Source organism: Urocampus carinirostris, chromosome 15, assembly GCF_059441175.1.
Source record: "Urocampus carinirostris isolate Australia breed hairy pipefish chromosome 15, RoL_Ucar_1.0, whole genome shotgun sequence".
NCBI classification, from domain to species: Eukaryota; Metazoa; Chordata; class Actinopteri; order Syngnathiformes; family Syngnathidae; genus Urocampus; species Urocampus carinirostris.
Genome location: NC_142363.1, coordinates 24,622,476 through 24,648,882, shown reverse-complemented (window position 1 = coordinate 24,648,882; position 26,407 = coordinate 24,622,476). Strand labels below are relative to the sequence as shown.

General features: G+C 38.6%; 1 protein-coding gene across 1 annotated transcript in view; it reads right to left on the bottom strand.

Moving 5' to 3' along the window:
* mta1 (metastasis associated 1) overlaps positions 1 to 25,957 on the bottom strand; it is a 34,079-nt gene extending 8,122 nt beyond the window's left edge. Inside the window, exons 1-14 of the mRNA XM_088354205.1 lie at positions 25,767 to 25,957; positions 16,044 to 16,111; positions 14,719 to 14,812; positions 7,858 to 7,984; positions 5,397 to 5,460; positions 5,200 to 5,317; positions 4,775 to 4,877; positions 3,748 to 3,847; positions 3,351 to 3,539; positions 2,954 to 3,028; positions 2,583 to 2,641; positions 2,124 to 2,278; positions 549 to 700; positions 291 to 480 (exon numbers count right to left, since the gene is read on the bottom strand). Coding sequence (XP_088210331.1) covers positions 291 to 480; positions 549 to 700; positions 2,124 to 2,278; positions 2,583 to 2,641; positions 2,954 to 3,028; positions 3,351 to 3,539; positions 3,748 to 3,847; positions 4,775 to 4,877; positions 5,200 to 5,317; positions 5,397 to 5,460; positions 7,858 to 7,984; positions 14,719 to 14,812; positions 16,044 to 16,111; positions 25,767 to 25,794 — 1,522 coding nt within the window. The 5' untranslated portion in view covers positions 25,795 to 25,957. The remainder of the gene's footprint in view (positions 1 to 290; positions 481 to 548; positions 701 to 2,123; positions 2,279 to 2,582; positions 2,642 to 2,953; positions 3,029 to 3,350; positions 3,540 to 3,747; positions 3,848 to 4,774; positions 4,878 to 5,199; positions 5,318 to 5,396; positions 5,461 to 7,857; positions 7,985 to 14,718; positions 14,813 to 16,043; positions 16,112 to 25,766) is intronic.
* Between the last annotated feature and the right edge of the window lie 450 nt (positions 25,958 to 26,407).

The window sequence follows — 26,407 nt, the reverse complement described above, 5'->3', positions numbered from 1 at the left end:
TACATACAGTATACATTATAGGGTAATTTTAAAAGAAATTTTGGAAAGAAATGATCCAAGTATTTAAAGACATAGATAATGTCAATGATTTCTCATGCAGGCTGGAAATCAAACTTCATACAGGATCACAATGACCGATTAGTGCCCAACTATTTTTAGAAATAATCTACGGGCTACTTAGGCGTTCTAAGTGGTGGTACTTGATTCTTGCGGGCACAACACTGGTGCCCCCTGCAGGATACAGCACTGTAATCGTCATTATTGATATGCATAAGAAAAACGTGTTTTACATTCAGCCTTGATGGCAGCCGTGTTGACGGGGAGGTAGGGGTGACGGCCCAGGTAGCGTGGCTTGATGATGTCCTGGCAAAGGCGGCGTGCCACTCGTGTCAAGGCAGTGGTTTGCAGGTAGAAAGCCTGTCGCGTCTTGACAGCGAATTTCGGGCTGCCGCCGTGTCTTGGTGGTATGCCGTGAGGGCTCTGAAATCCAGAGGGGAGAATTTCAGGCCTGTTGCATTGTGAGATCCTTTTTATGAATGCGCTTTTACCATAGTGCTGCGGTTTGGTCCCGGTCGCTCTCCGTCCAGCCTGGTTGGCATCTTCAGGCCGCCATATTTCTTCCAGTATGTCCAGCAGGAAGCACACAGGCGACACTGCATGTTGGGAGGCCCCCACGAGTACCACTGGTAGGAACTGTTAGCTGCCGGACACACAGTAATATATAACTTTGTGTGTTTTTTTGTGAGGATAAAAACTTCTCGAAGTTTCTTACTGCCTATAAAAATGAGAATGACACCCACCCCATAATGTAGCAAAAGACACCAATAAACTTGTACGTTTGTTTTTTCCATATGCAAGATCATAAAATTATGAAATAAAGCTGAAATTGTGAATATGTTTGATTTTCGAGAAGGTTTGTTCAAACCTCACTTTGTGTTTGCTGTTAAAAACGTAATATTGGAATATAATATTGTGAATGTGCTTAATTGCTGTTGAGATTGTCATGATTGTTTTCTGTTTTTAGTGTCAATAAATTTGTTCAAACCAAAAAAAAAAAAAAAAAAAAAAAAAAAAAAAAAAAAAAAATTAAGTGTTTTTAAAGGGTGAGGGGGACAGAACAATGAATTAAACGTCCCCTTTAAGATACCCCCCGGCAATGGAATGGAGGGCAATTCGATGTACAGTGAACCCTTTCTATGATGAAGTTCACTATTCAAAGTCTCACTACTTCAACGATTTGCATTGTGTTCCCCATTCTAAATGGCTAAACAGTCTATCCGCTTCTCCTGTGCCTGATAATTAAGATTATTACTTGACAGCACAAAAAACATGTGTAGCATACAAAAGTACTGTAAACACTGTAAGTACTTTTGTTCTTTAAACAAGTAATTCATCCTGTAAAAAGAAGTTATTCATTGATTTCAGTGTACAATCGGGTTCATCCCTTATCGCTTGTCAGGGCACCATTTCCGGAGGTCTGTCTTGGGCAAGTACAACCCTTAGTTTTATTGTATAGTAATTCAAAAGAAAACGCAAATTTCACCTATGACAGGCTCTTTTTGGAATGTAACCCCTGCAATAAACAAGTGTTCGCTGTATAAACGGGACATCTGACTTACACCCGGGATCGTTTGAGACAAACTGATGTAAAATCAATGACAATGGCGCCATCTGCTGCCGAGACGGTATCTTGTTAATGTACTCGGTGTAGTTGTAGGTATATTGCTGCACTGGATGGCTGCCAAAACTAATGCATGTGTTGCCAGGCTGCCGTAACTATTGTATGTGTTGCCAGGCTGCTAAGTGCTGCAGTACCAGTTAAAAAATGAGTATCTCCTGGAAAGAATGAGCATCCGCTGGCTGTGGTCGTAAGTAAGGGTGGACATAAGCTAAGCAGGTCTTAATTCGGATGGTACCTGTATATGTATTTTTAAATACACTGAAAAATGAAATCCATCATTGTCCGTTATATCCAGGTACTAGATTTCCAAGTAATAAAAAAAAGGTCTAGCTTTTCAGGGTATCACTTTTGGGGATTTTCTTCTGCCATCAAATGTTGTATTTTCTCATTCCTTACAATTATTTGATTTCCAAAACGATTTGTCAAGACATACAAGACTTACTGTAGCAGCTTTCACAGGCTCGTGCGAGGGGTGGGGGGGTTGGTCCTTGACCCGGCAGCCCTGGTGGGCCGGGTGCGGCTGCTCCGGCCGCTCCATTGACCAGGGCCACTGGCTTTGGGTTGTTGCTGCTCAGCTGATTGGGGTTTGGCTTATTGCTGCAACAAGAGAGCAGAATGCTTGTGAGCAGGTTCAACACATTTTAAAAGCTGCCATAAACATGTCAAGAAATTTCGGGTAGGTTTGAAACCATAACCAGGCCGTAAATTGAAATGTTCATCATGTTTTGAAACATTATTTGGAAAAATAGAGTTATGTTTTGAACCACCAGCATTTTTATGTCCTGAAGCCCTTTTTTGAAATCACAAAATGGAAATGAAGTCAAATACCATCAGAGTATTAAAAAATATACATTCAGAATATGATTGTCCATTTTTCTTTCCAGAAAAATGGTGGACTCACTAGTTGGGGATGTAGACTTGCTTTAACTTGCTTTCGGCCTCGGCTGCTTTTAACCGTTTCTGGAAGTTGAAAAAGAGAGCAAGTGCATTAAGTATTCATGGTTAAGGCTTGTTTACGAGTATAACTTATTTTAATGAGAACCGTCGCGACCCCATTTTAGCAAATTTATTTTTCAAGAAGTCTCGTATAAAGACTTGAATCGACCAAAAATGCAGAATGAAATGAGGCCCAAAACAACTTTGCTGCAAAAGAAACATTGGGTAACAATTGCCTCTAAAAATAAATTAATTGCACTATTCTCTGGAGCGTTCATAGAAGATTATGATGGCAGCCATTTTTTTTTTTTCAAAATATGTTGGGTTTTTTTTTACCTGCTGCACATATCTGTCAGTGGTCTTCCACATATAGTAATACTCGATGATGCTCGTCAAGGATTTCCAAGGTAACTGGGAAAAGGACAAAAACAACAACAAAAAGACTTATGTTTTGTAAGATGAGGACCCTGTCCACACTATGTTTTTTGGTTAGTTTTACACAAACAGCAAGACGCCACCAGATGGAAGAGTGCCACACACAGGTCACAAAAAATTGAAAAGACCTCCCCGTTTTGTCTTTTTTTACATCAATGTCTGGCATGTACCCATTTATTTTGCTTCCAGTGTTGTTACCTGCAAACATTTTAATCACCAAAGTGTATTCCCCATAATAAATGATGTCCTCCTCATTTAACTGCGTAGTAACTAAAGAACAACCCTGCTGTCTACTCACAAAATCCTGCTGGATATCCATGAAGTCCTTGCCGTATTTCTCTAACGCCTCCTCGAAAAGGTTGGCTTCTGAGGCGCTCCACTCCTCCATTTCGTCCCGGCACAGAACCGGTCCGCCTTGGGGCACCAGCGCTGCGATGGCCCGTGTCACGTCGTAGCCTGTACCGTGGAGTGTGTCCATGGCGTGGAACTGAACGCCAGATAAACAGAGAAAAGAAACGTGTGGAACATATCAGGACGAACAGTCTAGGTTTTATATACTGTATAAGCAAAGAAATCTCAACACAAAGATGCTTCAAGGTCTAGGAGCCTCTTACTATGGATCACTAGGGCACTGACAACTTCAAATGATTTCACGTCGGCTGCATCTACCATGCATTGTATCCGTGTGTACTCACTAAGGTAATGTCTCGGGAGGCAGCAGCAGCGCTCATGTGAAGGCTGGGCTGGCGAACGGAACTGCTGCAGTCCAAGGCTCGGGCGAATGTACCGACAGACCTAATGAAGGAAAAAAATGTGGTGTGAGAATATAAGCCAATAATTTCTCCAAATAGTGAGTACCATATTTTCCACACATATAAACCGCACCAGACTATAAGGCACACAGAATTAAAACTACAGTAAGGGCTAGAGTAGCGCTAAAAAAAAATAAGTACCATATTTTTGCATTGATTGACCAATAAAAATGTATATGTGATTACAATTGCAGGGACTGGGCAGGAAGCGTGCTGAATCTTATCCACTAAGACTACTAGGGACCACACATCGCATTAAGTTTTATGCCATAGTAATCACACTATTTTTATTCACACTGTGTTTGTTGTTATTGGGCCGGGCTGCGAGAATATTGCCAGATAATTTACCGGTCTGTGATACAGAAAAGGTTGGTGGAGCCCTGAAGTACAGTATTGTATCATAGACTTCCAAAGTCTTTATGAAGCACATGAGCTTCTGAACTAAAGCAAGAGCAGGGCATTGAGGGAAGTAATTTGGTCTTTCTAAAATATTTAAACAATCGGATAGCCGAACGTATTCAACAACGTTTGTCACTTACGATGCTTAGTTTGAAAATGTTATACTGGTTCTTAATCACTTTCTATTTTCTCATTTCTCTAACATATGTAACTGGGACTGTCACTAAAAAAAGTGTGATAATGAGATGGCCTGGTAGTTAGATTCGTCGCTCATACTGTTGAATCCAGGTCTGATCTCCAGGACCACCATTGTTATGCAATTGTTTTAAGTGATAAATATTGACTGTTAAATAATTGCACAAACACAATAATACACCAGTACGCATTTCCCATGTTTTCCATACATGAAGCACACCGGTGTGGCACACTTTACATTTGTGGCCAATTTGTGTTTTTTGGTTGCACCTTATAATCTAGAAAATACGGTATTTCTTTTACAGTTACTTCTTACCGCGCCACCACCAAAAACTGGTCAATCTGCTTCTCTGTCAGCGAGCTGCTTGGCTCCCAGATCTTCTCCTCCAGTTTCTCCAGGTCTCTGATGTCTTCCTCTCCTATATTACGGTGGGCGGCCAAAAAGAAAAGTCAACTCATTTTTCTCCAGAATAATGAACAGAAGAGCAAAACCTGCAATAAACCTAAAACTGGCTTAATTTGCCAGTTAAGCGTCCCCCATCCGAGCTGCGCTAATTGTTAATCTCACATGCGACGAATTCAATTTTGGGTTTCAGCGGCACTGAACATGTGCATAAATGATCGTAGGAAAGCGAAACACAAAAACACGACATAGATTGAGCTTTTCGTATAGTACAAATCGAGCACACGTGCCGATAACAACTGTAATAGCAACGTCAGAGACAAGAGCATCAGTCCCACCTTCGTTCAGCAGGTCGCAGATGTCGGCCTGGTACTTGTTTCCTACCCGGATTTCCCCTTTGTCTGCCAGCAGGGTCTTCTGCTGGGGGTCGTACACCAGAGAGTAGAAGAAGGCATCCTGGAAACGAGCACAAAGGGATAAGACGTGTTACATATAACAGAGAAGGAAGCAATGTCTGCATGCATGGAGAACATACTTCTCTATCCAGGTAGGATTTGAGTGCTTCGGTTTCATTCAGCAACGTCACGCAGCATTTCCCCCTGAAGGTTATTGGCAAAAGAGGAGCAGTTATCAATAGGTTACTTTGTTGTGGTGACCAACATTTCTGCGAGGACAAAAGAAAAGTTTTCAAATCTATCTCAAGGACCATTTGGTTGCCATCTCTTAAGAAAAAACAAATTCCTGCACGTCATCATTCGAAGTAGTACAGACGTATATGTGGTTGATGTTCGAATATTCAAAGGGACAGTGTGCAATAATGGTACAAAAACCTTTCAGTCTGGGTCAAAGTGGTCAAATATTACACCCTTGGGGCTTTCATTTTTAAGAAGTATTTGAAAGTAAGTATAGAAGTTGCCCCATTTGCGATAGATAGATAGATAGATAGATAGATAGATATACATTCTATCAATTAATCAAAAAATATAGAATGGCACTTTTCAAACAACAAATTGCTGTATAAGAAAATTTAATGTACAATAAGAAACAGCCTAGAATGCCAAATTCATATACCGGTACACACAGCTGTTAAAATAAAGGCAAAAAATTATCAAATAATAAATAAATACTATGGTTTAAATGGTTTGCTTGTGGCTTTTTATTTAGGCAGAGAACAAAAAAAACCCATCCACCATTAATTAACAACAGGAAACAACAAAATGTTAACACAACAAAAAAACAGATGTACAATACAATAATACAATACATAAAGGTAATAGGCTGTTTTTGATTGCAGGGAACACCTATTCAAAAAAACAATAAAACAGACCTTTACCTTACAGAAGAGAAATTAGGAAACAAAGAAGACATTTCAAACCTGCAATCATATCGCTAGCAACTCCTATAACATAGTACTTAAAGAAATGCTTAATATATTAATCCTCTTGGAAAAATTATTTGAAATATGTACATATTTTTAAAATTAATATAAAATCGGGACATTTTCTCAGCACGACACCGGTAATTCATAAAAACAATAGAGAAGAAAATCATTATTTGCATATAACAAGCTGCAAATAGTGAAATATTCAGCGGAAAGCGAGAATCAAACAGCAGAAAGAAAGTTTGGAGTTAATGAGAAGCTTAAGTGACGATGAGTCTGACGTAAGCTAAGTAGAAGGGAAAGGAAGAAGCGGCTTATTGTCTACCTCCCTAGTTGTGAGTTTTTTTACGGGTAAAAGTGACACCGAGGATGAAGATTCCATTGGTTTAGTAATTTGGAGTGAAACTGATAGTTTGGTAAGCGTGTTCTTTATGCTATAAGTATTTACATAACTTTTACTATTTTACGTCGTTACTGACATTACCAGGCATGTCGATCATGTAACATATATCGTACACTTTGTTCAGCCAGTTCTTCAGTTGCTTCAGTGCTATATTTCTTATGGAATGTATTTTTAAGGCTTGTATAAGTAACCTGTATTTTTTGTACTAAAAATAAACATTTAAGAAAAAAAATATGCTCTATAAAGATAGTTAAGTTCAACTAACTTTTGGAAGATGAGCTTCAAGAGTTAGACGACCTTCTCCTCTGTGGTAGAAAGTGGCCAAAAAAAGTGATCCAACCATTTTCTCAACCGCATTAAGCTTTCTTATTTCACTTTCATTTCAAAAGAAACTGCTCAACTCTTACTTACACTTTACTCCAACAATATTGAATGGATGTACGAGATATTAAACAATGAAAATCTCAAAGTTCTTAGTATGCTAGAGATACAGTACACATAGTATGTTTACACACAAACTACTAAGTAGAACCCGGATTTCTTCTTTTGTATGGATGATGGGTGACCTTTTACAGTGCCACACACCGGTAGCGGCGGCAATAAGCACTACAGTAACTCGGAAAAAAGGTACACACAATACAAAATCTAACTTACAGCAACGTCTGGATATTTTCCTATTTACTGTTTTTTGTAACTCGAATGGTCGTAAGTAGGGTAGCGTCTGTATTTTAAATTTGCTTTCAAAATGACATGCATATGTTTGGTGTTGGATTCCAATAAATTTCCCCCCAAAAAAGGACATCAATATTTGTTTTGTCCTTCTTAATTATGCAATTTTTGGCTAACTAACTTATTATGGATAGACTTATAGTTTGGTAAGTACCGTAGCAAATGTATTCATTTTTAGAGTGGACAAATGTTTAGTATAAAACAATGGCACCCCATTCATCCTTTCGTTTTACTATCTGCAGCCCATCAGTTGCTTGTCCAAACCAACAAGTAAAAAAAAAACCTTTATATCAACAACTTATCAGTTGTTCTCTGAAAATGTCAGGTAATGATCCTCTAATAACGAGAAATGAAAAAACAGCAGCCTCGTGACCTTTAAAGCCTCATGCGGGCAGCAGACTATACAAATAAAAATGACTTGACTTGACTTGACTACTTGTTCTGTGCGTCTTGAGCTGTAATTGTGCTTATTTTTCACCGTACCTGATGTGTGTGGCAGGGAGGGATTCAAGCTGGCGGGACAAAAAGAGCTCTCTGTGTCTCAGCTGATGTTTTTGCTTCTCGGGGAGGTCCGTCATCTCAGGATTCTCCATCTCCTCTTCCAGTTCCCCTAGGAAAAAAAAGAAAAATATAGTTGTTATACAATCTGCATCTAGAACCCAAAGCTTGGATTAGCTAAATGTCATTTACAACACTGTTCTGGGACCTGAGATGCCTAAATTCAAAAGCACCTTAAATATGCTCCACAGTTGCAAGATGCTGAATATAAAACAAGAATTCAGATTTCTATCTTTCAATTCATGGTTCGGGCAAACCGAGAGCTGCGAGAAGACAGCAGGGTGGTGAGGAAAGACGGGGCGAGGGTAATCGACAAATCTGGCGGGAGAAGGAGGGCAAAAACGTGCAAGAAGGTAAAAACAGAGCGGGAGATGCCAGAGAGACTATGAATGTGAGCAAGAGAGAGAGTACGTGATCCAATTCATTTGGACTTTCATTAGAGCCTCGATGGAGCCGGGGAGTCGCACGGCCGAACAAAAGCAATCAAGGGAATTTCAGAAGCGGTGTGGCAAAAATCAATACAAACACACACACACACTCAAGCACGCACAGACTACACACAGTTGCACAATCAGGCTATAATCTAGCAGCTAATAATTAACCAAGCTCATTGAATACATTTCAGTGGGAAAAATGACTCAAATAGGAAGTGAGATTATGTAATGTAGAAGAGAGCAGCGGACACCTTCCTGCATAAATTGCTGCGACGTCTCACCTGTCCAGGTCTATTATCAATTATTGACAGATAGGGTCGCCTTACAAGGCCACAGAGTGCGCCTTAACGAACTGACGTCACCTACGTGACAGGGTATGAGAGGACTAATTTGTGCCAAAAATAAGCCAACAACCCTTCACCAACTACCACAGTGGGCTTTTAAATGACAAGAGTAACTGAAAACCGTATACAAAATAATAATAATGGCAGAAAATGTAGCTTATTTTAAGGGTAGTTTCTCATTTTAAAATAACTTTAGTGGTTTTCCGAGTTAAGTAGGAAAATGTATACCTAAAATAAGAATTGTCTCATTTTAGCTATGGTAAATGTTTTCTTTCAGTGGTTTACCCCTGCCGCATCGTTTTGATTTTGATTTTCTTTATTTTTTTATAGGTTTGTCTTGCTGTCGGTCACCCCTCTTGAGGGATATGACCAGGGTAGATAGATGGATAGAAATGGTTTTCTTATTGAAGATTTTTTGTTGGTAGAAAGTATTCCTTAATATAAGCCAATTATGAAATTATTAAAAATATTGGAAACATCCATCCATCCATTATCTGTATTGCTTATCCTCAGTAGGGTCTCGGGGGTGCTGTAACCCATCCCAGTCATATTCGAACAGTGGGCAAGGGGATACCCTGAGCCGGTTGCCAGCCAGTCGCAGGTCACACAGAGACAGAAAACGTACTCGCTCATTCACACCTCGGGACAATTTGGACAGGCCAATTACCCTGACATGCAGGTTTTTGGAATGTGGGAGGAAACCAGAGTGCCCAGAAGAAACCCACGCAAGCAGGGGGAGAACATGCAAATTCCACACAGGAAAGTTCGATCTCATGACCTCAGAACTGTGCCTTGGACGAGCTAACCTCTCATCCGCCGTGATGCCATATTGGAAACATAAAAATATGTTTTTTTTGTTGGAAACATAAAAATAAAAAAATGTAATATTAAATGTTCTCATTTTAAGAGTTTTTGTTTTTAAGATTTTAATAAAAACAAGAAAAAAATAATACTTTAAAACAAGCAAATGTGGATTGTGTTTTCTAGTGTCGGTTTCAAAATATGTCTATAAATTCTGCCATTATCTTGATTTGACAATATTGCCTTTTTTAGGTCATAATTTTTGTTTTATCAGAAAATTTTAATTAAATATCTCAAACTAAGAAAAAAAATATACTTAAAGCTGTATGAAATGTTGAACTTTTTGCCTTGCAGATGTCACTTTCTGGCTTCTGGGATAATTGCAGTCTCTGTAAAGCAAGTTATGTTGCGTGTGCAAGTACGTGCATTTCTCAAACATGCTCAAACAAACTTTTTTTCTTTTTTTCAGGGTTTGCACTTGAAACACGCCTTTTCCTACTTTCATTGAATTAACGTTACACTGACAAAAAACTGTGGTGACAGGCATTAAGTCACCACCAGTCCGCTTTGCTAAAGGTAAGATGAAAGCAGATAAGCAGCAGAGTGGTAAAGATAAATTATAGGAGCTTTAAATTGGGAATCGTTAACACAGACAAATATTCTACTTTCAGCTTTTCAAGGACACTACAGACGACACACATCACCTTTAAAATAAGAAACCAAGTTCCGCCAATGGTTTGAGAATTTATTTTTAACAATTTAGTACGAGGAAAAATACATGACAATTTTTTGGTGTGGGTTGGGCAGCTGAGAATGATCAAACTTACAAATAAATAGATAATTCATATTGGGAGTGATGAGCTGTATTAGGAAAGAAATCACGCCATTCCCTCAACGCACCACTGTATTTTTATCAAGTAACAAATGTTGGCGCTATTTCTGTAACTTCTGATAACTCTGCTTTGGTTGGGTTCTAGACTATGTGACCCTCAATGTATAATTGAAAGAGACCACTGATATTTCCTGATGTGATTTTAAAAAGCAAGTTTGTCTGGGAATTCAAGTCACCTTGACGTCTGTCACTTAATTAAATATGCACATTTGACACCTCAATCGCACCCCTCTGATGGCAACAGCCTTGATTTTCCTAGCCCAACTTCAAATTCAATCTTCTTTTCAGGGAGTACAATTTAAGTAATTAATTACTTTTCTATTATTTATTCTGCGGAACGAGTGCAACTTTGAATTTGCACACTCCTAAGTCAAAACATGAAGCACAAAATGAAGTAGCTGTTCTGCAACTTTTAAAGCAATTTTCACTTGGAGCTGCAACTTTTGGCTCATTTCCGCAATTTTTACGGCTTACGCAACCGTTAACGGTTTTAAAGGAATTTGTGTGGCTGCTATTAAATATAAGTCGATTCAACAAATGTGCAACACTAATAGCAAATTACCAAGAGTCACTACAAGATGATCTAAAATGTAGATTTTGTGTGTTTCAGTAATGTGTGCACAATTCCAGACAGAAATCCACAACCGCAAGGGTGTGGGCTACATCCTGTGTGTGTCTCAGCAGCCAAGTGTGTCTGGGTGGTATGCATGCGTGTGTTACACATGGTTTGATGTATGTGTGATAGACTTGTTACAAAAATGGCTTGTGGGTAGGTATAATTCAGTGTCGCTTTGGATCCGCGAAGGATGATGGCCAACTGTGCACATATGTTAATGTGTTGCGTGTGTGTGTACGTGTACACTGAGTCATTGATCAAATATTTTGCTTGCAGAGATTCAGAGCACTACCTCAAGATGGGACCTTAAGAAGCCCCACCTCCTCTACAATCAACGCAGCCTGCCTATTGGTCAGTTTTTGTATTTAACCACCCCGACTCCCCCCTTTTAGCATTTAAATTCATTCAAACCCAGACGGATCATTAGGGCCATAAAAACATGCCATCATGTGGATTAATACTATAAAAAATATGTTCACAAATAAATGGGTAAATTAAGAAAACTGTGTCATTTTATCTAAAAGGTACTACATACCGATTGAGTAATTTTGTTTAACACAACACTAACAATTAGGTCAATTTAATGCTGAGAAACGGTTTCAAATTTGCAGTTAAAAAATGAAATTTATAAACAAATAATCTTAAAAACATTTGTTCCCAACAAAAATTCTGAGGAATACAGAATTTTGTGAAAGGATGCAGTTCAGGTAGAACTTTTACTTCGGTGGTTTTTTTTCCTGCGATACGTCCATAATTAAAACAATGCTTTCTCTGGACACAAAGGCACTTTACTTACGAAATCACATTTTATTGCAAGAACAGTAAACTTATGCATGAACAATGCATGAACTTAGCAAGAACTTTTCAGTGATCACACGATTTCGGTCACCATGGCGATCGCTTTCCTGCAGACGTGCATCATCCAACCCTGGTTCGACGATAATGAAGGGACTCTGTCATCTATCTGTACTCATCCATATATTTGCTACTCTGACCACACTGCTTCACTATGCTTATACTCGCCATATGGGGCCGCCTAAATACTTCAATCATTGGATACAGGAAGCAAGACTTGGAAGTGGGGGCTTCCTTGATGTGTGGACAAAGATCTTATCAACGCCACTAATAGTATCTTATTGTGATTTATCCTATTGAAATCATTCCCAGAGGCTTGATACTTACTGAAGAGCTGTGCCAAACCCTAGTCTTTTAAAGAAAACAACAAAACAAAAAAAACAAAAAGCAAAACCCCAACTTTTTTCCCATTTTGGCACTCAGCAAAAATGTTTCTGAAAACATATTTATATGTTATGGCACTGAATGAGCTAGATAAAATTACAAACAATATTTAAAAGCATGGATGGGGTTGTATAAAACAACCCAACAAATTTGAAAGCACAAAGAAAAGTACTACATTCATTGCTACATCATAACTAGGCTATATAGATTTTCTGAAGGAATTAATATAATGACAAAAACTCACATTTAAAAGAAATATAAAAATAATAATTATATCACTTTTTCCGAACCAATCATTCTCATTAAGGTCGCGGTGGTGCTGGAGCCCATTCTGGCTGACATTGGACAGCAGGCAAGGGACACTTTTGCACTAATTTCCAGCCAATCAGAGGGCACACATAATAAACACTCACACAAATCCATACATAGAGACAATTTGGAGACACCAGTCAACCTGTTTTTGGTATGAGGGAAGTAATCAGAATGCCTGGAGAAAACCCAAGCAAGGACGGAGACAGGACATACAAATTCCATACAAGGAGGCAGTTAGCTGGAATCAAACCCAGGACCTCTGAACTGTGAGGTGGACGTGCCAACCAGTCATACAAAGTGCAGCCTAATTATATAACAGAATTAGAAAAGAATTAATAGCTATTTGTTTGCACCTTAAGTCTCCACAAAAAAGAGCTTTTTCAAAAAACCACAAAAATATATTTTCAGGTGTACTGTTACACTATACGCTTGGACACCCATGTTAGCATACAGTCAAAGATAAACAGCTTTCATAGCATTATTGAACACAGCCACGGATAGTTGGAAGCACTTGCGAAAAGACAATGCTCATCTTGTTTCATCTCACGCTGTGCTTGTTTTTTGTCTAGCGTTAACGGCGTCTGTAACTTGAGAGGAGAGCACTCCTCGAGACAAGATGACCATACTGAGGAACCTTTTTTACTCCAATAGGATTGTTTTGTTTGACACATTTAGGGTCTTTATAAAGTGAGTATAACAGTATTGTGAATTATGATTGTTTTTTTTTAAGTTAAGACATAAATCTATGAAAAAATGCATAGTATCAGAAGCGTCAGAAACGTTGAAAGTTTCCAAAAACAAAGTAGTCCTTAGTGAGTATACAGGTTGTGAAATGCAACATAAAAGCCAGCGATTTCACCATTCTCATACAGACTCTCCCCTACTTACAACCATTTGACTTACGTAAAACGGTAGATAAGAAAAAAACCTATGACCTTGCTGTATGTTAGATTTTGTATTGTTTTCACCTTTCTCCGAGTACAATACAGTACTGTAGTGCTTCTTGCCGGCGCATCCGGTGTGTGGCACTGTGAGAGATCACCCAGCAACCACCCGGAAGAAAAAAACCTTCCTCTCCAGAGTTTGTGTGTAACCATACCGTACTACGTGTACTGTATCTCTAGCGTGCCAAGAACTTTGACATTTATTGTATAATATCTTGTGCATCCATTCAATATGGGTGGTGTAGAGTGTAAAGAAGAGGCGAGCAGTTTCTTTTGAAATGAGAGTGGAATAAGAAAGCTTGATGCGGTTGAGAAAATGGTCGGAACGCTTTGTTTTGGACACTTTTTACCACGGAGGAGGACCTCTTGAAGCGCATCTTCCAAAAGTAAGTTAAACTCGTATTTTTTTGTCTTTACAGAGCACATTATTTTATGAAATGTTTATTTTTTAGTACAAAACAATCCAGGTTACTTATTCAAGCCTTAAACATACTTATATAAACCTTAAACATACAAAATATAGCACTGAAGCAACTTACGGACAAATTCAACTTACGAACAATCTTCCGGAACCTATCTCGTTCGTAACTAAGGCAGCGTCAATACTTCAGATGCAATTCCCCCCTCAAATAGACATCTGTAAGTCATTTAGTTCCAAGCATGGATTTTGATGTTTGACATTCAGCTCAGTCTGAGTTTAGGTTAAGCAAACTATCAGTGAATCTTGTTTAGCTCGAAGCCATTGATGTACAGTAAGCTATTGTAGACATTATAAGGACCTTATTATGTTGAAAGCTTTGAAACGTATATAGATACATGGTGTTTCCCTTCAAACAAATATATGAAAAATAAATATAAAGTGGAACAGATTAAAATATAATGATTGAATGAATGATGACCAATCGTGAATTTTAGAAGCTTTATGTATCCAGACAGTATTTTTTAAAGTTCTTCATCACTACCAATGTCCTTGTAAAGCAGCCAGGAAACCATTCAAAAGACTCACGGCACTTAAAAGGTACCGCACAGGCTCCAGAAACCACTTTCCAAATACGGAATGAAAGGCAAATAGCATGCAACGAAGTGTCCTCTTGGAGTTGATGTGCATCGGTTTTTTTCCCAACAATATATACTACGAATAAATGCCTTGGCACCATGGTACTTTCTGTACATTTTCAGTTCGGGATTACACTTTGTTACTTACTAGCGTGCTTGTCCGCCAGGGCGATGAGTGTGCTGGAGATGTCCCTCCGTCTGTAAAAACACACCACTTTGGCCTCTACGTTCCCATTGGAGGTCTGCCGGGGAAAGACAATCACGTTACCATGGCAACAGGTGGTGCAGGCACACACACTTTTTTTAAAGGCTCTTTTTTAAGCTTAGCTGCAAAAAACAGCGCAGGGCAATTTTCACACAATAATAATGTGACTGCCCAAATCATTTCGGAGATGTTACAATTACTTAAGGTGGCAGCAATGTATTGATTTCGGTGGGTTGGGTGGGGGTTTGAGTCAGGTAAATAATTAAATATAAAAAGCAGTAACAGTGATTTAGGCATAGATCCATAGGGTTTAAGCAGGCATTCATGCATTACCATTACTGGAGTGTCATGCCCAATTTCGTTGTCACAATATGTTAGCCCATTTGTAACAATGACAATAAAGGTATATTCTATTCTATTCTATAACTAAAGTGCACCTCTATTCAAATGTAATGACAATGGCATAGACCATCTTTTTATGGGAAATAATTTGGAATAATAATTTGTTTCAATAGTAACATTGTGCTTTGTTGGTCTTCAGTAAGACTATGTATTGAGAACCTAGGTATAATGTACTTTTTTGGGTTACAGCGCCGCCTGCTGATTTGAGTACCGACATTTTTTCTCTTCTTTTTTGCACTGTTTGATCAGATATTACGAGAGGTGTTCCGTCAAAATTGGTTTTGATTGCTCTTCGAGTCTCCTTATGCAGATGGTTGTTTCTTATTCCTCCTCCTTCAATCATTGTTTGCATGTTATCTTCATTAAAACATGGAAACCTTTAGTAGATTGGGTGGTTTTACTTTAAGCAGTTTTTTCTCATCGGTGATTTTTCTGACAAATATCACATTTGATTGATGTTCATTATATTCAAACCACTCTACATATTAATCAGAAAAAATCCGTTGAGCATTAAGTTCTAAGCCAATGTCTACTAAATTTGATAAAAAATGTAAGGCAATAACGATACGTGACTCGCGATGTTATGCGACAGAGTGGTTTTACTCAGGTTGTTGATTTCCAAACGGGACCGATAAACAGCTGTCCCGACACTTGCTTGTTCACGGGCGACAACCTCTGAAAATTGCCTCATTGTCATTAAAACTGCTGGGCTGTTTTGAGAGAGGAGTCGGCAGGAACGAGTAAGGAATTGCGCAGGCCGACTTCGACTGCTGGTTAATTATTTAAAGAGTTACATTCTGGAAGCCGGCAGGATTTTAAATCACCGTCGTATCGATAAATAAATAAAAACACCCACACCGACTCACCTTATTCAACTCCTCTATCCTTCTGATCAGCAGCGGGTTACTGGATGAGTTCTCAAAATAAACGTAATCTGTAAGGAGGAAGAGAAGGGAGAGGTGTAAATTTGGGGGAAGGAAATGAGAAAAAAGAGCATCTAGAGTAAAGCAACCTTTAAACAAAGGCGATCATTTTAATTTGAACTCATGTCCACGGCCATATGTTAACTCAGGACTCATATCTACAATGTTATTGTGCCTGCTTGTGGAGGTTGTGGCTCATGTCCAGATCCATTGGGGGCTTAGCGCTCACCAGGATGTCCCCACAGGCCCCTGGGGCTTGGTGGGGCGCCCGGTTTTAGCCCGGCATGTGTCTTGGCCGAGCAATGTGAGATTATACCCCACATGCTTGGCCACTTGCCCAAAACTACCATTCTCCTCAAAGACCTCCCCAAAACACTAAAACACACACACAGACCAATCCTGAACCTTTACCCCCTTGAAATTGGGGGATAAAATTTTAGGGGGGGAAAAACGTTATAGTTTGCAAAATAACTGTTTAGGGCTCACTAGCGATTTAGCTCACATTATGTACGTCTTTTCAAAACCTGGATTAATAAACAAAGCAGACTGAACCATTTTTTTTAAATTTGCGTTTCGGGCAACATTTTCAATATACCTTTTCGACGGCCATATTCTGAGCCCCCAAAGGGCTTCGATTTGGTGTGAGGTCAACTTTGTTTAAATCAAGTACTTTGGTCTTTTCTTTTACGGATCAAAGCGTAAATCACATCATGGAGACACGAGTTTGCTTTCCAAACGGTTATAATCCAAACCACCCAAAAACAGAAAATGTGAACGTTTGCCTGCAGCGGCATCGAGGGAGCAATTAAATCACGAGCCAGATGACGTTGCGACACAATAAAAGTGTTTCACATGGTTTCCCGGTCCGCCATTGACCAAAAGTAGAAGGGGCTTGGTTTGTCTTCTTTGTTGCAACAAAGTAGTCGCGATTGAGGAGTTTTAAGAAGAAAAGAGTTAGGTTGCTGGGAGTTTCCACCACATGAGCGAGCCAGCGGCCTGAGAAGCGTCGCTCCATCTTTTTTCATTTCCCATCATCCCTTCTGCCGTCTCAACTGGGGAAAACTAACCAACACCATACCCCCCCTCCACCTTCCAGCTTCGAACGTCGGCCAACCGGCGGTCTTTTGAGAGCATGACGTCAAGGTTTGCTTGAACAAATCAAGGCGTGTTACTGAGAGGGACTGCGGAGTTGATTTGAACCAGCCCAGGGCAAGAAGCAATTGAGAAGGGGGAGATGTGTGAAACAAACAAGCAGTGGGATACACAGGAGAATAAAAACTACTCGTTTGACCCACCCCAAAAAAAGAACTATTGTTTTTTTTTGTAAAAGAACTTCTTGAATTCAACCAGTTTAAATCTTGCAGAATTACCTCTTTATTACAACATAATCAGAATGAATACTTGTAGAAAAATGAATTACCTCATCCTGCAAAAAAATAAAATAAAAAATTGGAATTTCTGCCTTGTACATTTGAAGTTATGTTTCATAGATTAAGTTAATAGAGAAGATTTAGTTTCTCATAAAATAACAATCCTTTGTTTCAATATGCAAAGACTGGCTGTCACTGAAGAGCGTAAGGACTGCCACTAAGAGCACAATAACATTGACTACCTGTAGAGGTGATGATAAGAGACATATTTTTGTAGTTAATGGCCTCCAATTAAATTTCTACATGAGTAAAGCACATTGTATAGACCAGATACTAAAAAAGACGGATAGGGGAATGAACAAGTACAAGCGAATTACAAACTCAGATGGATATATTTGCATCTCCTGATTTGGGTGCATTTACCTATTTTTTATCAAAAGAAAATAAAAACATGAAATGATCCCTCTACGTACTAGTTAAGTCGTAACAAAAGAATACTGCACAAATTACTGGTGTTCAAAGTTTTTTTCATGGCATGCATGCATATTTATTTTAACAAAATCAGAACTGTCATGTCTTTACATCTTAGCGGTGGTGTAAACATACCCTGTTGGTGTCTCTTGCGAGTCTAAATCTAAGTTTGGGTGACTGCAACCCCCCCAACAAAGGAAAAAAAAACATCTGGGATATTGTGATAATGAAATGATTCCAATAGTCATAACCGATGCTTTTTTTGGCCGCATATTCCAACGCCAAACGTCAAGATGCAGGGCAGCAGTGAAGTTAGTGCGGATTTTGCCCCACACCGGGGATCGGTTAAGGGGTGCAAATGGCGGCGAGACAAAGACATCAAGGCCTGACGTGGCGGCCTTTGTCCCGCCTTAATTCACTCGGGGGAAGTCACTACTTTTCCCGGGACGAGTCCACATTGTCTTTCAAAGTGGGGATGGTCTTACAAAGGGCAGCAAAAAGTTGAACTGAACCATTCAAAAGATGTTGTCATTTACAAAGAGAATGTAAAACCGGTTTTTATATTACCCAATACGATTATGTCGACTCAGCGGCAGATTTGTTTGTGCTGCGCAAAGCCTAATTGTGGCATAGAAACGCATCTCAGCTCGCGTGCTACAATCCAAGGAGTTTAACTGCGAACAGGTCAGGCAAATCCCTTTAATCAGCTGTAGCGTTCCTTTCCGGCGGACACGAACTCAAACTCAACGAATCTGATATTCTTACAAGGTAGTCATTAAACTAAACAGACCTATTAGACAGTGAAGTGTTAACTTTCTTGCCATTGTGCTGCAGGATGTATTACCAAGGTTAACTTGCATTTTCCATGAGCAGACAAAAAACAACAACAACGAAAAAAATGTAAAAATAACCTCATTGATAGGAAATTGTGTTGAAGTGTACGTCTTTCTTATCTTTGTATATTTGTAACTTCCTTTTCGAGTCGAAGAAATTTAAATTAAGCACAATAGTCGACAATCGTAAATCGCAAACTGTTTAGCTCTTTTAATGCATTTTTCTTGTGTTGATGGAAAATAATTACTAAAATAAGATGATCTGCTACATCAAAGAGTTTCTCATTTAAAGATTATTATTTGTTTTACCCAATTTCCACGGCAATCAGTATAAATTATATATAAAAAATAAATAAATAAAGCTTGCAGTCAAGAATAATGCATCTGTACTAAATGTATAACGTTCTGCTTTTGGTTTCTCCATACAAAGAAGAGTACCAAAATGTACATGGTGTGAAACCTTTGTTAACACTACTGTACTGTGTTTAAAAACATAAATAAGACAACAAACTCCATCTCTTCTTCGAATCGGCTTAAGTGGGAGTCTTAAATCACTGCATGATGACTCCAATGAAAAAGACAACCCTTACAGTTTCAAAGCATATGCAAAGGGGATTATGCATAATAAATGTTTCATTCTTAGCAGGGCTGGATAATTGTTATTTTATGGGTTGATGCGTTTTAACACTAGCTACCCAACTATTCACTCCAAAAAAATGTCGCTTTTAAGTCGTCCTGATGATTTTTTTAACCTCGAGTCCAATCAGAATCTAGGTTCAATTCCAAATCGGTCAAATTAGAATCTGGTTCTCAATCGGAACCAAACAATGTCTGTGCTTAATGGAACTCAGAAATGACAGGGTAGGAAGTTGAACACATGACACTCAACCTTAGTTCAAAAACAACTGCCACTATCTGGTTACTATTTCACGTGTCACTAAATGCTCATCCTCCCAGTAGTGTCCCTCTTATTTTGTCCTAAGCGAGGATAGGAGAGAGTAGTATCGGTCCCAATAGCATACTATCAGTACTCGTAAATATAGCCGATACCATTGTTGGCTACCTCGTGGTGGCCATTAAGCATTTAGGAACTTGAAATTAATAACATGCTTTTTTTGCCATTAAAAAAAGACATTATAAAGGAAAATATGAAATTGAATGGTCTTAATCGTCATTGATATTTATGTTGTAAAATATGTATGCAACGAGATTGGACAGGGTACTCCATTGTAAATATGTAATAAAGACTTTAAGAAGGAAAATATGATAAAAGACAATATATATGAGAGGGAGAAAATATATTTACAATGTAATGCTTGGAGATTGGCCCAAGTTATAATAATAGTGCAATGTTTGTGAATGAAAAAGAATAGTGCAATTAAAAGAAGTGCAATAACATTTCACATTAGCAATAAATAAATAAGTCGCAAGATATGTTTTCGCAAATGTGTGTGCTCGTTTATGGTGGTCATGGCCTGAAGAAGCTGTCTCTGAGCCCATTTGTCGTGGTTTTGAGGGATCTGTACTAGGGCTGCACGATTAATCGAAATTAATATCGCAATGTGACGTAGTGTTATAGTGTAACCGCAAACCACTGCGTTTTTTTTCAAGGATTCATACGTACACTTTGTTAAATGTTTGACTGTTTGGCCAACAAGAATTGTCACATATCGGGGTTTAACATCGCCGCCCAATCAGAAGCAGGTTTTAATGGCACCAACCAATGAAGGCGAGGCAAAATTTGCAAGACCGTGTGTGCACGACTTTGATTGGCTGATATAAGCTGCCATTCAGCCTAACAGCGCATACACAAATGGTAAAGCTGCAAACTGTGGCGTTTGTTTTGGTGGCCATCTTGTTACATTGAAAATTAATTAATTAATTAAATTGGATTCTGAGGAAAGTCAGAAAAGCACAAAGAAAAGCGGGTGCTGCCTGGATTTTAATCACGTCAGGGAATTGACTGAGGCGGCGTCGGATGGCTGAGCTAACAGATAGGCTAACAACTCTTAAGCCACCACTGTCGAACGTGCCTAGTTACAAACGCCAAATCCATTACCAATAAAGCGGATGACTCGAGCTACCACTCGTGGAAAACTGTTACATTCGTGACTCTTGTATTTTAATCAACAGAAGTCGTGGGGACCCGACTCTAGTGCGTAGCTTGCCAGCCCCTTTCATTGTTTTTTTTACACTGAAAGCAACAGCCCTCAAATTTCGTTGTCCTTTTGTATAAAGACCATTTTTCCAAGTGCAATTCTGTTTTTATTTGTAATTCATAGTTGATATCTTGTAACTCTCTGTCTCCAAGTACGTCATCTCAAGTTATGTTTGCGTGACACTATGTTTATGTTCTAGCCGGGGAAAAAACTAGCACAGAAAATGCACTTTTCTTTTAAAGTGGAGTAGTTTTCGGATCGAAATTGCAATTTAGGACTGAAAAATCACAGTTATTTTTTTTTTTCCAAAATCAAGCAGCCCTAGTTCATTATTTCCTTTTTTCAAATATTACAGTATTTATGTTAGAGGTTGACTTTGTCTGGTCATGAAGACATGTCCAAATAAATAATTGAAATGTTTTTTTTGTAAGGGGCAGCATGGCGTAGTGGTTAGTGCGTGTGGGACACAGTTCTGAGGTCATGAGATCAAACCTCCTGTGTTGAGTTTGCATGTTCTCCCTGTGCTTGCGTGGGTTTCCTCCGGGCACTCCGGATTCCCCCCACATTCCAAAAACATGCATGTCAGGTTAACTGGCCGGTCCAAATTGTCCCAAGGTGTGAAAGAGCGAATGAGTTGTCTGTCCCTGTGTGCCCTGCGATTGGCTGGCAACCAGTTGAGGGTGTCCCCTGCCCACTGCCCGAAGATAGTTGGGATGGGCTCCAGCACCCCCGCGACCCTACTGATGATAAGCGGTGCAGATAATGGATGGATGTTATTTTGTGATATGTATTTATTTTGAAAATTGTGTAGACTGCACCAATGAGCTGGAAGTGCTATCTATTGCAATTCACAGGTAGGTAGGTACTGTACTTACATACCAAGAAGAGGGCGCTGTTTTCTCAAGGTTAAGCATGTCAATATGATTGAGTACTGACAAAAAAAAATAGAACAGAAAATGCACATAAAAAATAATAAAAATCTAAAATCGCATCGAAATCGCAATACTGGTCTGAAAAATCGCAATTCGGGTTTTTTTCTTAAATCGTGCAGCCCTAACCTGTACCGTCTACCAGAGGGAAGGGGGTCAAAGAGGTGGCAGCTGGGGTGGGAAGTGTCTTTTAAAATCTTGATGGCTCTGCTGCAGTATTGCATATTATATTGGGTTTTGAAGGTGTTCATTTCAAAATAGCAGTCATGATTTGCAGAGAAAGGAAATTTTATGTGTTAATGGTATCAAATAGATTTTAATATCAGACTGGAAAACATGTGGTATATCACATCCCTGATCCTAAATGTTTTACATTGAGATTTTTTCCAAACAATCTTTGAATATCATTAACTTCACACGGGATTTACTTAATTTTACTTCATTTCTGAGTATTATTCTATAGCTGTTCAAAAGTATTTGACTCTGAAAGGGCTTCTTTAAAATATTTCCAGATGATTAGACAATAACCTAAATTGTCAGACTCATTTGTTTTGCTTAAATAATCCTCCCCCCTCACAATAGTTCCAAAAATAGTAAATCGAGTCTTATTTCAGTAAAATACTTGTTAATATATATATATTTTCGAAATAATAATAAATATTTCAGGTAAATATTATTTTAGGTATTGCTGTTCTTATTTTACTAGGAAAAGATATCAAACTAGCCTCGATATAAAAATAAATATGAAAAAATTGAAATGTACGTTTTATCAGATAATCATGATCATTTTTTAGTATATTTTTGTTTTATTACATACTTAAGTACTTAAATTACTTTGTATTTCATCATATCAGTATTTAATGAAAACAACGTTTTTTGCTGCATCTTCAAAAGAAAAAAATCGGAACTTGAACAAACCCGAAAACAGATAAACAGAAAGAAGAATACAAACTACAGTTATTCGAAGTGACCAAACCACAACATTTTCCCTTCTCATTTTTTTGCAAAGCCTTTCAAAAAGTTATTGGTGTTTTTCAGGTACCTGTAGCAGCAGGATGGCGGACAAATACATCGGCTCCCTCTGCGTGAGCCTCATGTTATTCAAAATAAAATGTAAATTTTTTGAATTACAAGTATATCCTTTTCTAAAAAAAACATGTTTATATAATAAACATAACGTATCTCTGCTTATTGTTTAAATCGATATTGTTTTTAGTTTTTTTTTAATCACCATGAGTTGCTAAATAAAACACTGCGTATGTCAAAATCAAGGACCGTGGGTCACATCCAGCCCCCAAGAAGATTTTCTTCGGCCCCTGAGATGATCCCATTCATTGTATCACACCACGAATTGTTGTTTATTTGTTGTCACTGAATCTTATTTCTTTTTGTACTTTAATTTATTTTGATTTGGTGAGTGATGGAAAATTGCAATTTTTTTTTTCATTTGAATTGATTTCAGCCTACTTTTGCTGAAATAAAATTGAAGGCCCCTAATGGTGCCTAAAATCATACCGGCCTATTAAATTGAATGTCCATGTAATGAGGATTTTTATTGCAAGGAAATGTTTTATTTTGGGCCTGTTGAAAAGAAAATGATCGAAAGAGCCATAAGAAAATATTGCAAAATATTACTTTATTCTTCTCCAGCGATTTAATTTTTTATTTTTCATTTAGTCAGGTTCCCGACTTGTAAGTTCATTTTTTTTTATTTGGCCCTTCAATCCGTTAGAGAATACTAAGCTTAAAATACACTTCTATTCTATAGCATATAAATAACCTATAGTTTATGTTGACAATATCTGTGTATCATTTGTTATTGCAAAATCCTATGCAGCCTGGTCATCCTGGGAGGGGGATTACCTAATGTGCAGTCCTTTCAAGGTTTCTTCATTTTCCTCATGTTGAGGTTTTTGAGTTTTTCCTTGCCCTCATGTAGGTTTTAGATTAGGGGATGGTGTTATAATAGTCTGTGGTTTGCAATAATCTGGTCTGTGCAGCCCTTTGAGACTCTTATTGATTAAGGGCTATACAAATAAACATGGCTTGACTTGACCATTTTAAAATCACATTTTGGTCCAGTCGAAAACTTCCCATCTGAAAAACATAGCTCCCTCCAAAGTTTTCTAGATGGAAAACAATAAAAAAAGGATGTTTACAGTACATCAGTCAAAACAAGCAAAAACCTACTAATTCCAAAGAACTCTTCCGCAACATTTATAAAGCATTTTTATCATGAAGCAAGAAAAATGAGGTTTTTTTTAGTAAATATTTTAATTAAAATAAATATAAATCTTACGTGTTCACATTTTTAAGACTTTCGAAAAATGGATTCAAGATGTTTTAATGTCAATTGAGGGCGGCAGTGGCTCAGGAGGTAGAGCGCTCGTCTTGGGATCAAGAGATCGCAGTTCGAATCCCGGCTCCTCCGTGTTACACGTCAAAGTGTCCTTGGGTAAGACACTGAACAGGCCGCTATTGGGAAATGAGAAGCACATTGTAAAGCGCTTTGGGAAGTCTTGACTTGAAAAGCGCTATATAAATGCAGATCATTTCATATTTTGAGAATGAATTTAATGCCTTTTCAAGGATCCGCAGGAACCCTGTTAAAGGAGCTGTACGGAATTTGGAACTTTGTTACTCTTTGCCACACTCTCCTGGCCCGTGTCGTCATTGCTGCCTCAGTCACTTCATTCATGCGTGCAAGTTACTTAGATGGGCTGGAATAAACTATTGCTTTTTCATCTTTTTGGGGTTTGGGTTGGCGTTTGGACTGTACTTGAAGTAGGCCTTTTCTTACGACCACCATTTTCCTGCTACACTAACAAAGAGAGAAAAAAAGCCTGCGAGGACAAGCATGACATCAGTCTCTAACCTCTATCCCTCCTACCTAATGTGTTCTGCCCCGAACAGATTTGCTAAGAGTAAGATAAAAGCAAATTGCTGCCGTTGAAAATAAAGCATAACGGCTTGAACTCTTCCCTCCCACATACCAAGAACGTGCATTTCAGGTTAATTGTCCGTTCCGAATTGTCCCTAGGTGTGAATGAGCAATTGAGTTGTCGGTCTTTATGTGCCTTGCGACTGGCTGACAACCAGTTCATCGCCTGCCCACTGCTCGAAGTACCCCCGCAACCCTAGGGTGGATAAGCAGCGGATAAAGTGGATGGGTCTTTGAACTCAGTTGGGCACAAACTCAAGAGAAAATCTTTAATGTTCTAGGTTTATAAAGACACCCAAAGAATAAATTAAAAATTAACTGTTCTCTGACTAATCATTTCATTTGCCGCTGACTAGTCGACTAAAAATATAGTCGTTAGTTGCAGCCCTAATTACAAGTATATTTTTAACTGCACAATGTTAATTATATACTTCTCGTATGTTTGCTTTTTATTTAAAACAATATCGTTATTGTTTTTTTAAATGAAGTTTAATAATAATACACACTGTCCCTTTAAGTTTTCACGTGATATTTAGTGCAACGTCCCTGAAAAGAAACAATTGTGAAAAATAAAATATGCGACGGGAAAAAGTAAATACGGGGAGGCGTTAAACCCGATAAAAACGTTATCATAAAGAAGTTTATGATAACTTTTTAATGTTGTTTTTTGGGTCACAAAATTGGTAGTTGGCGAACGTTCAAGTTAAACAAAAACACAACCGTTTATCGCCCGTGCGAGTCCTCATCATGAGGAAAGCTATTTACCACCTCTAGGGAAAAGAAAGAAAGAGGACAAGGAGGAGGGAGGAGAGGGAAGGAGCATGGAAAACGGGGAAGGAGGGAAAAAAAAGACAAATGCATCAACAGAAAACGTAACCACGGCGGGTCGAAAAGCGTGACTGACTGGGGAGGCAAACCTCCCCGCTGGGAGCGTCGCCTCCCCTCTTCCACACTTTGTCTTACCTCCGACCCGGTACATATTGGCCGCCATGGCTGCCCCGCCGGTGCCAATGGGACGGAAACCTCCTGTCTCCCGGTGGTGAGGTTGGCGAGGCTCGCTGTCTCGCCGCTCTTCCCTGGTTGTCGCTCGGCCGTGATGCTAGCTGCACTGCCGCCGCTGTGTGTTGGAAAATGGTGGCCGGATCAATACGAAACAGACCAGCCTTGGAGACCTTAAAGAGACAGTACACGCGAACCGAGAGAACGAGAATTGGCAAGCGTCGACCTTATTTCGCCCTCGAAAAATGAAATAAAACAAAATAAACAAACTAAACACAGAGTTAGTTAGATTACTTGTATTTTCATTTTTTTTTAAATATTAATTTCTTATTCAACCCTCACGTCACTTGTATTATGAGTCACGTGTCACACAGCCAAGATTCACATTATAAATTTAAAAATATTTTTGAAAGTTAGTACTGATACGAACATCAGTTCAAAATATATTGTGTAAATATATTTTACAAAAATATAATTTAATGAAATAAAAAATTACAAACTTTAGGCAATTTCATAGTCTTTCGGGACTGGAAAATCAATTCTCAAAAGGGGTGCCTGATATTTTAAAGCAGATTTAAATGTGAGTAACAAGACAAAAACATTGA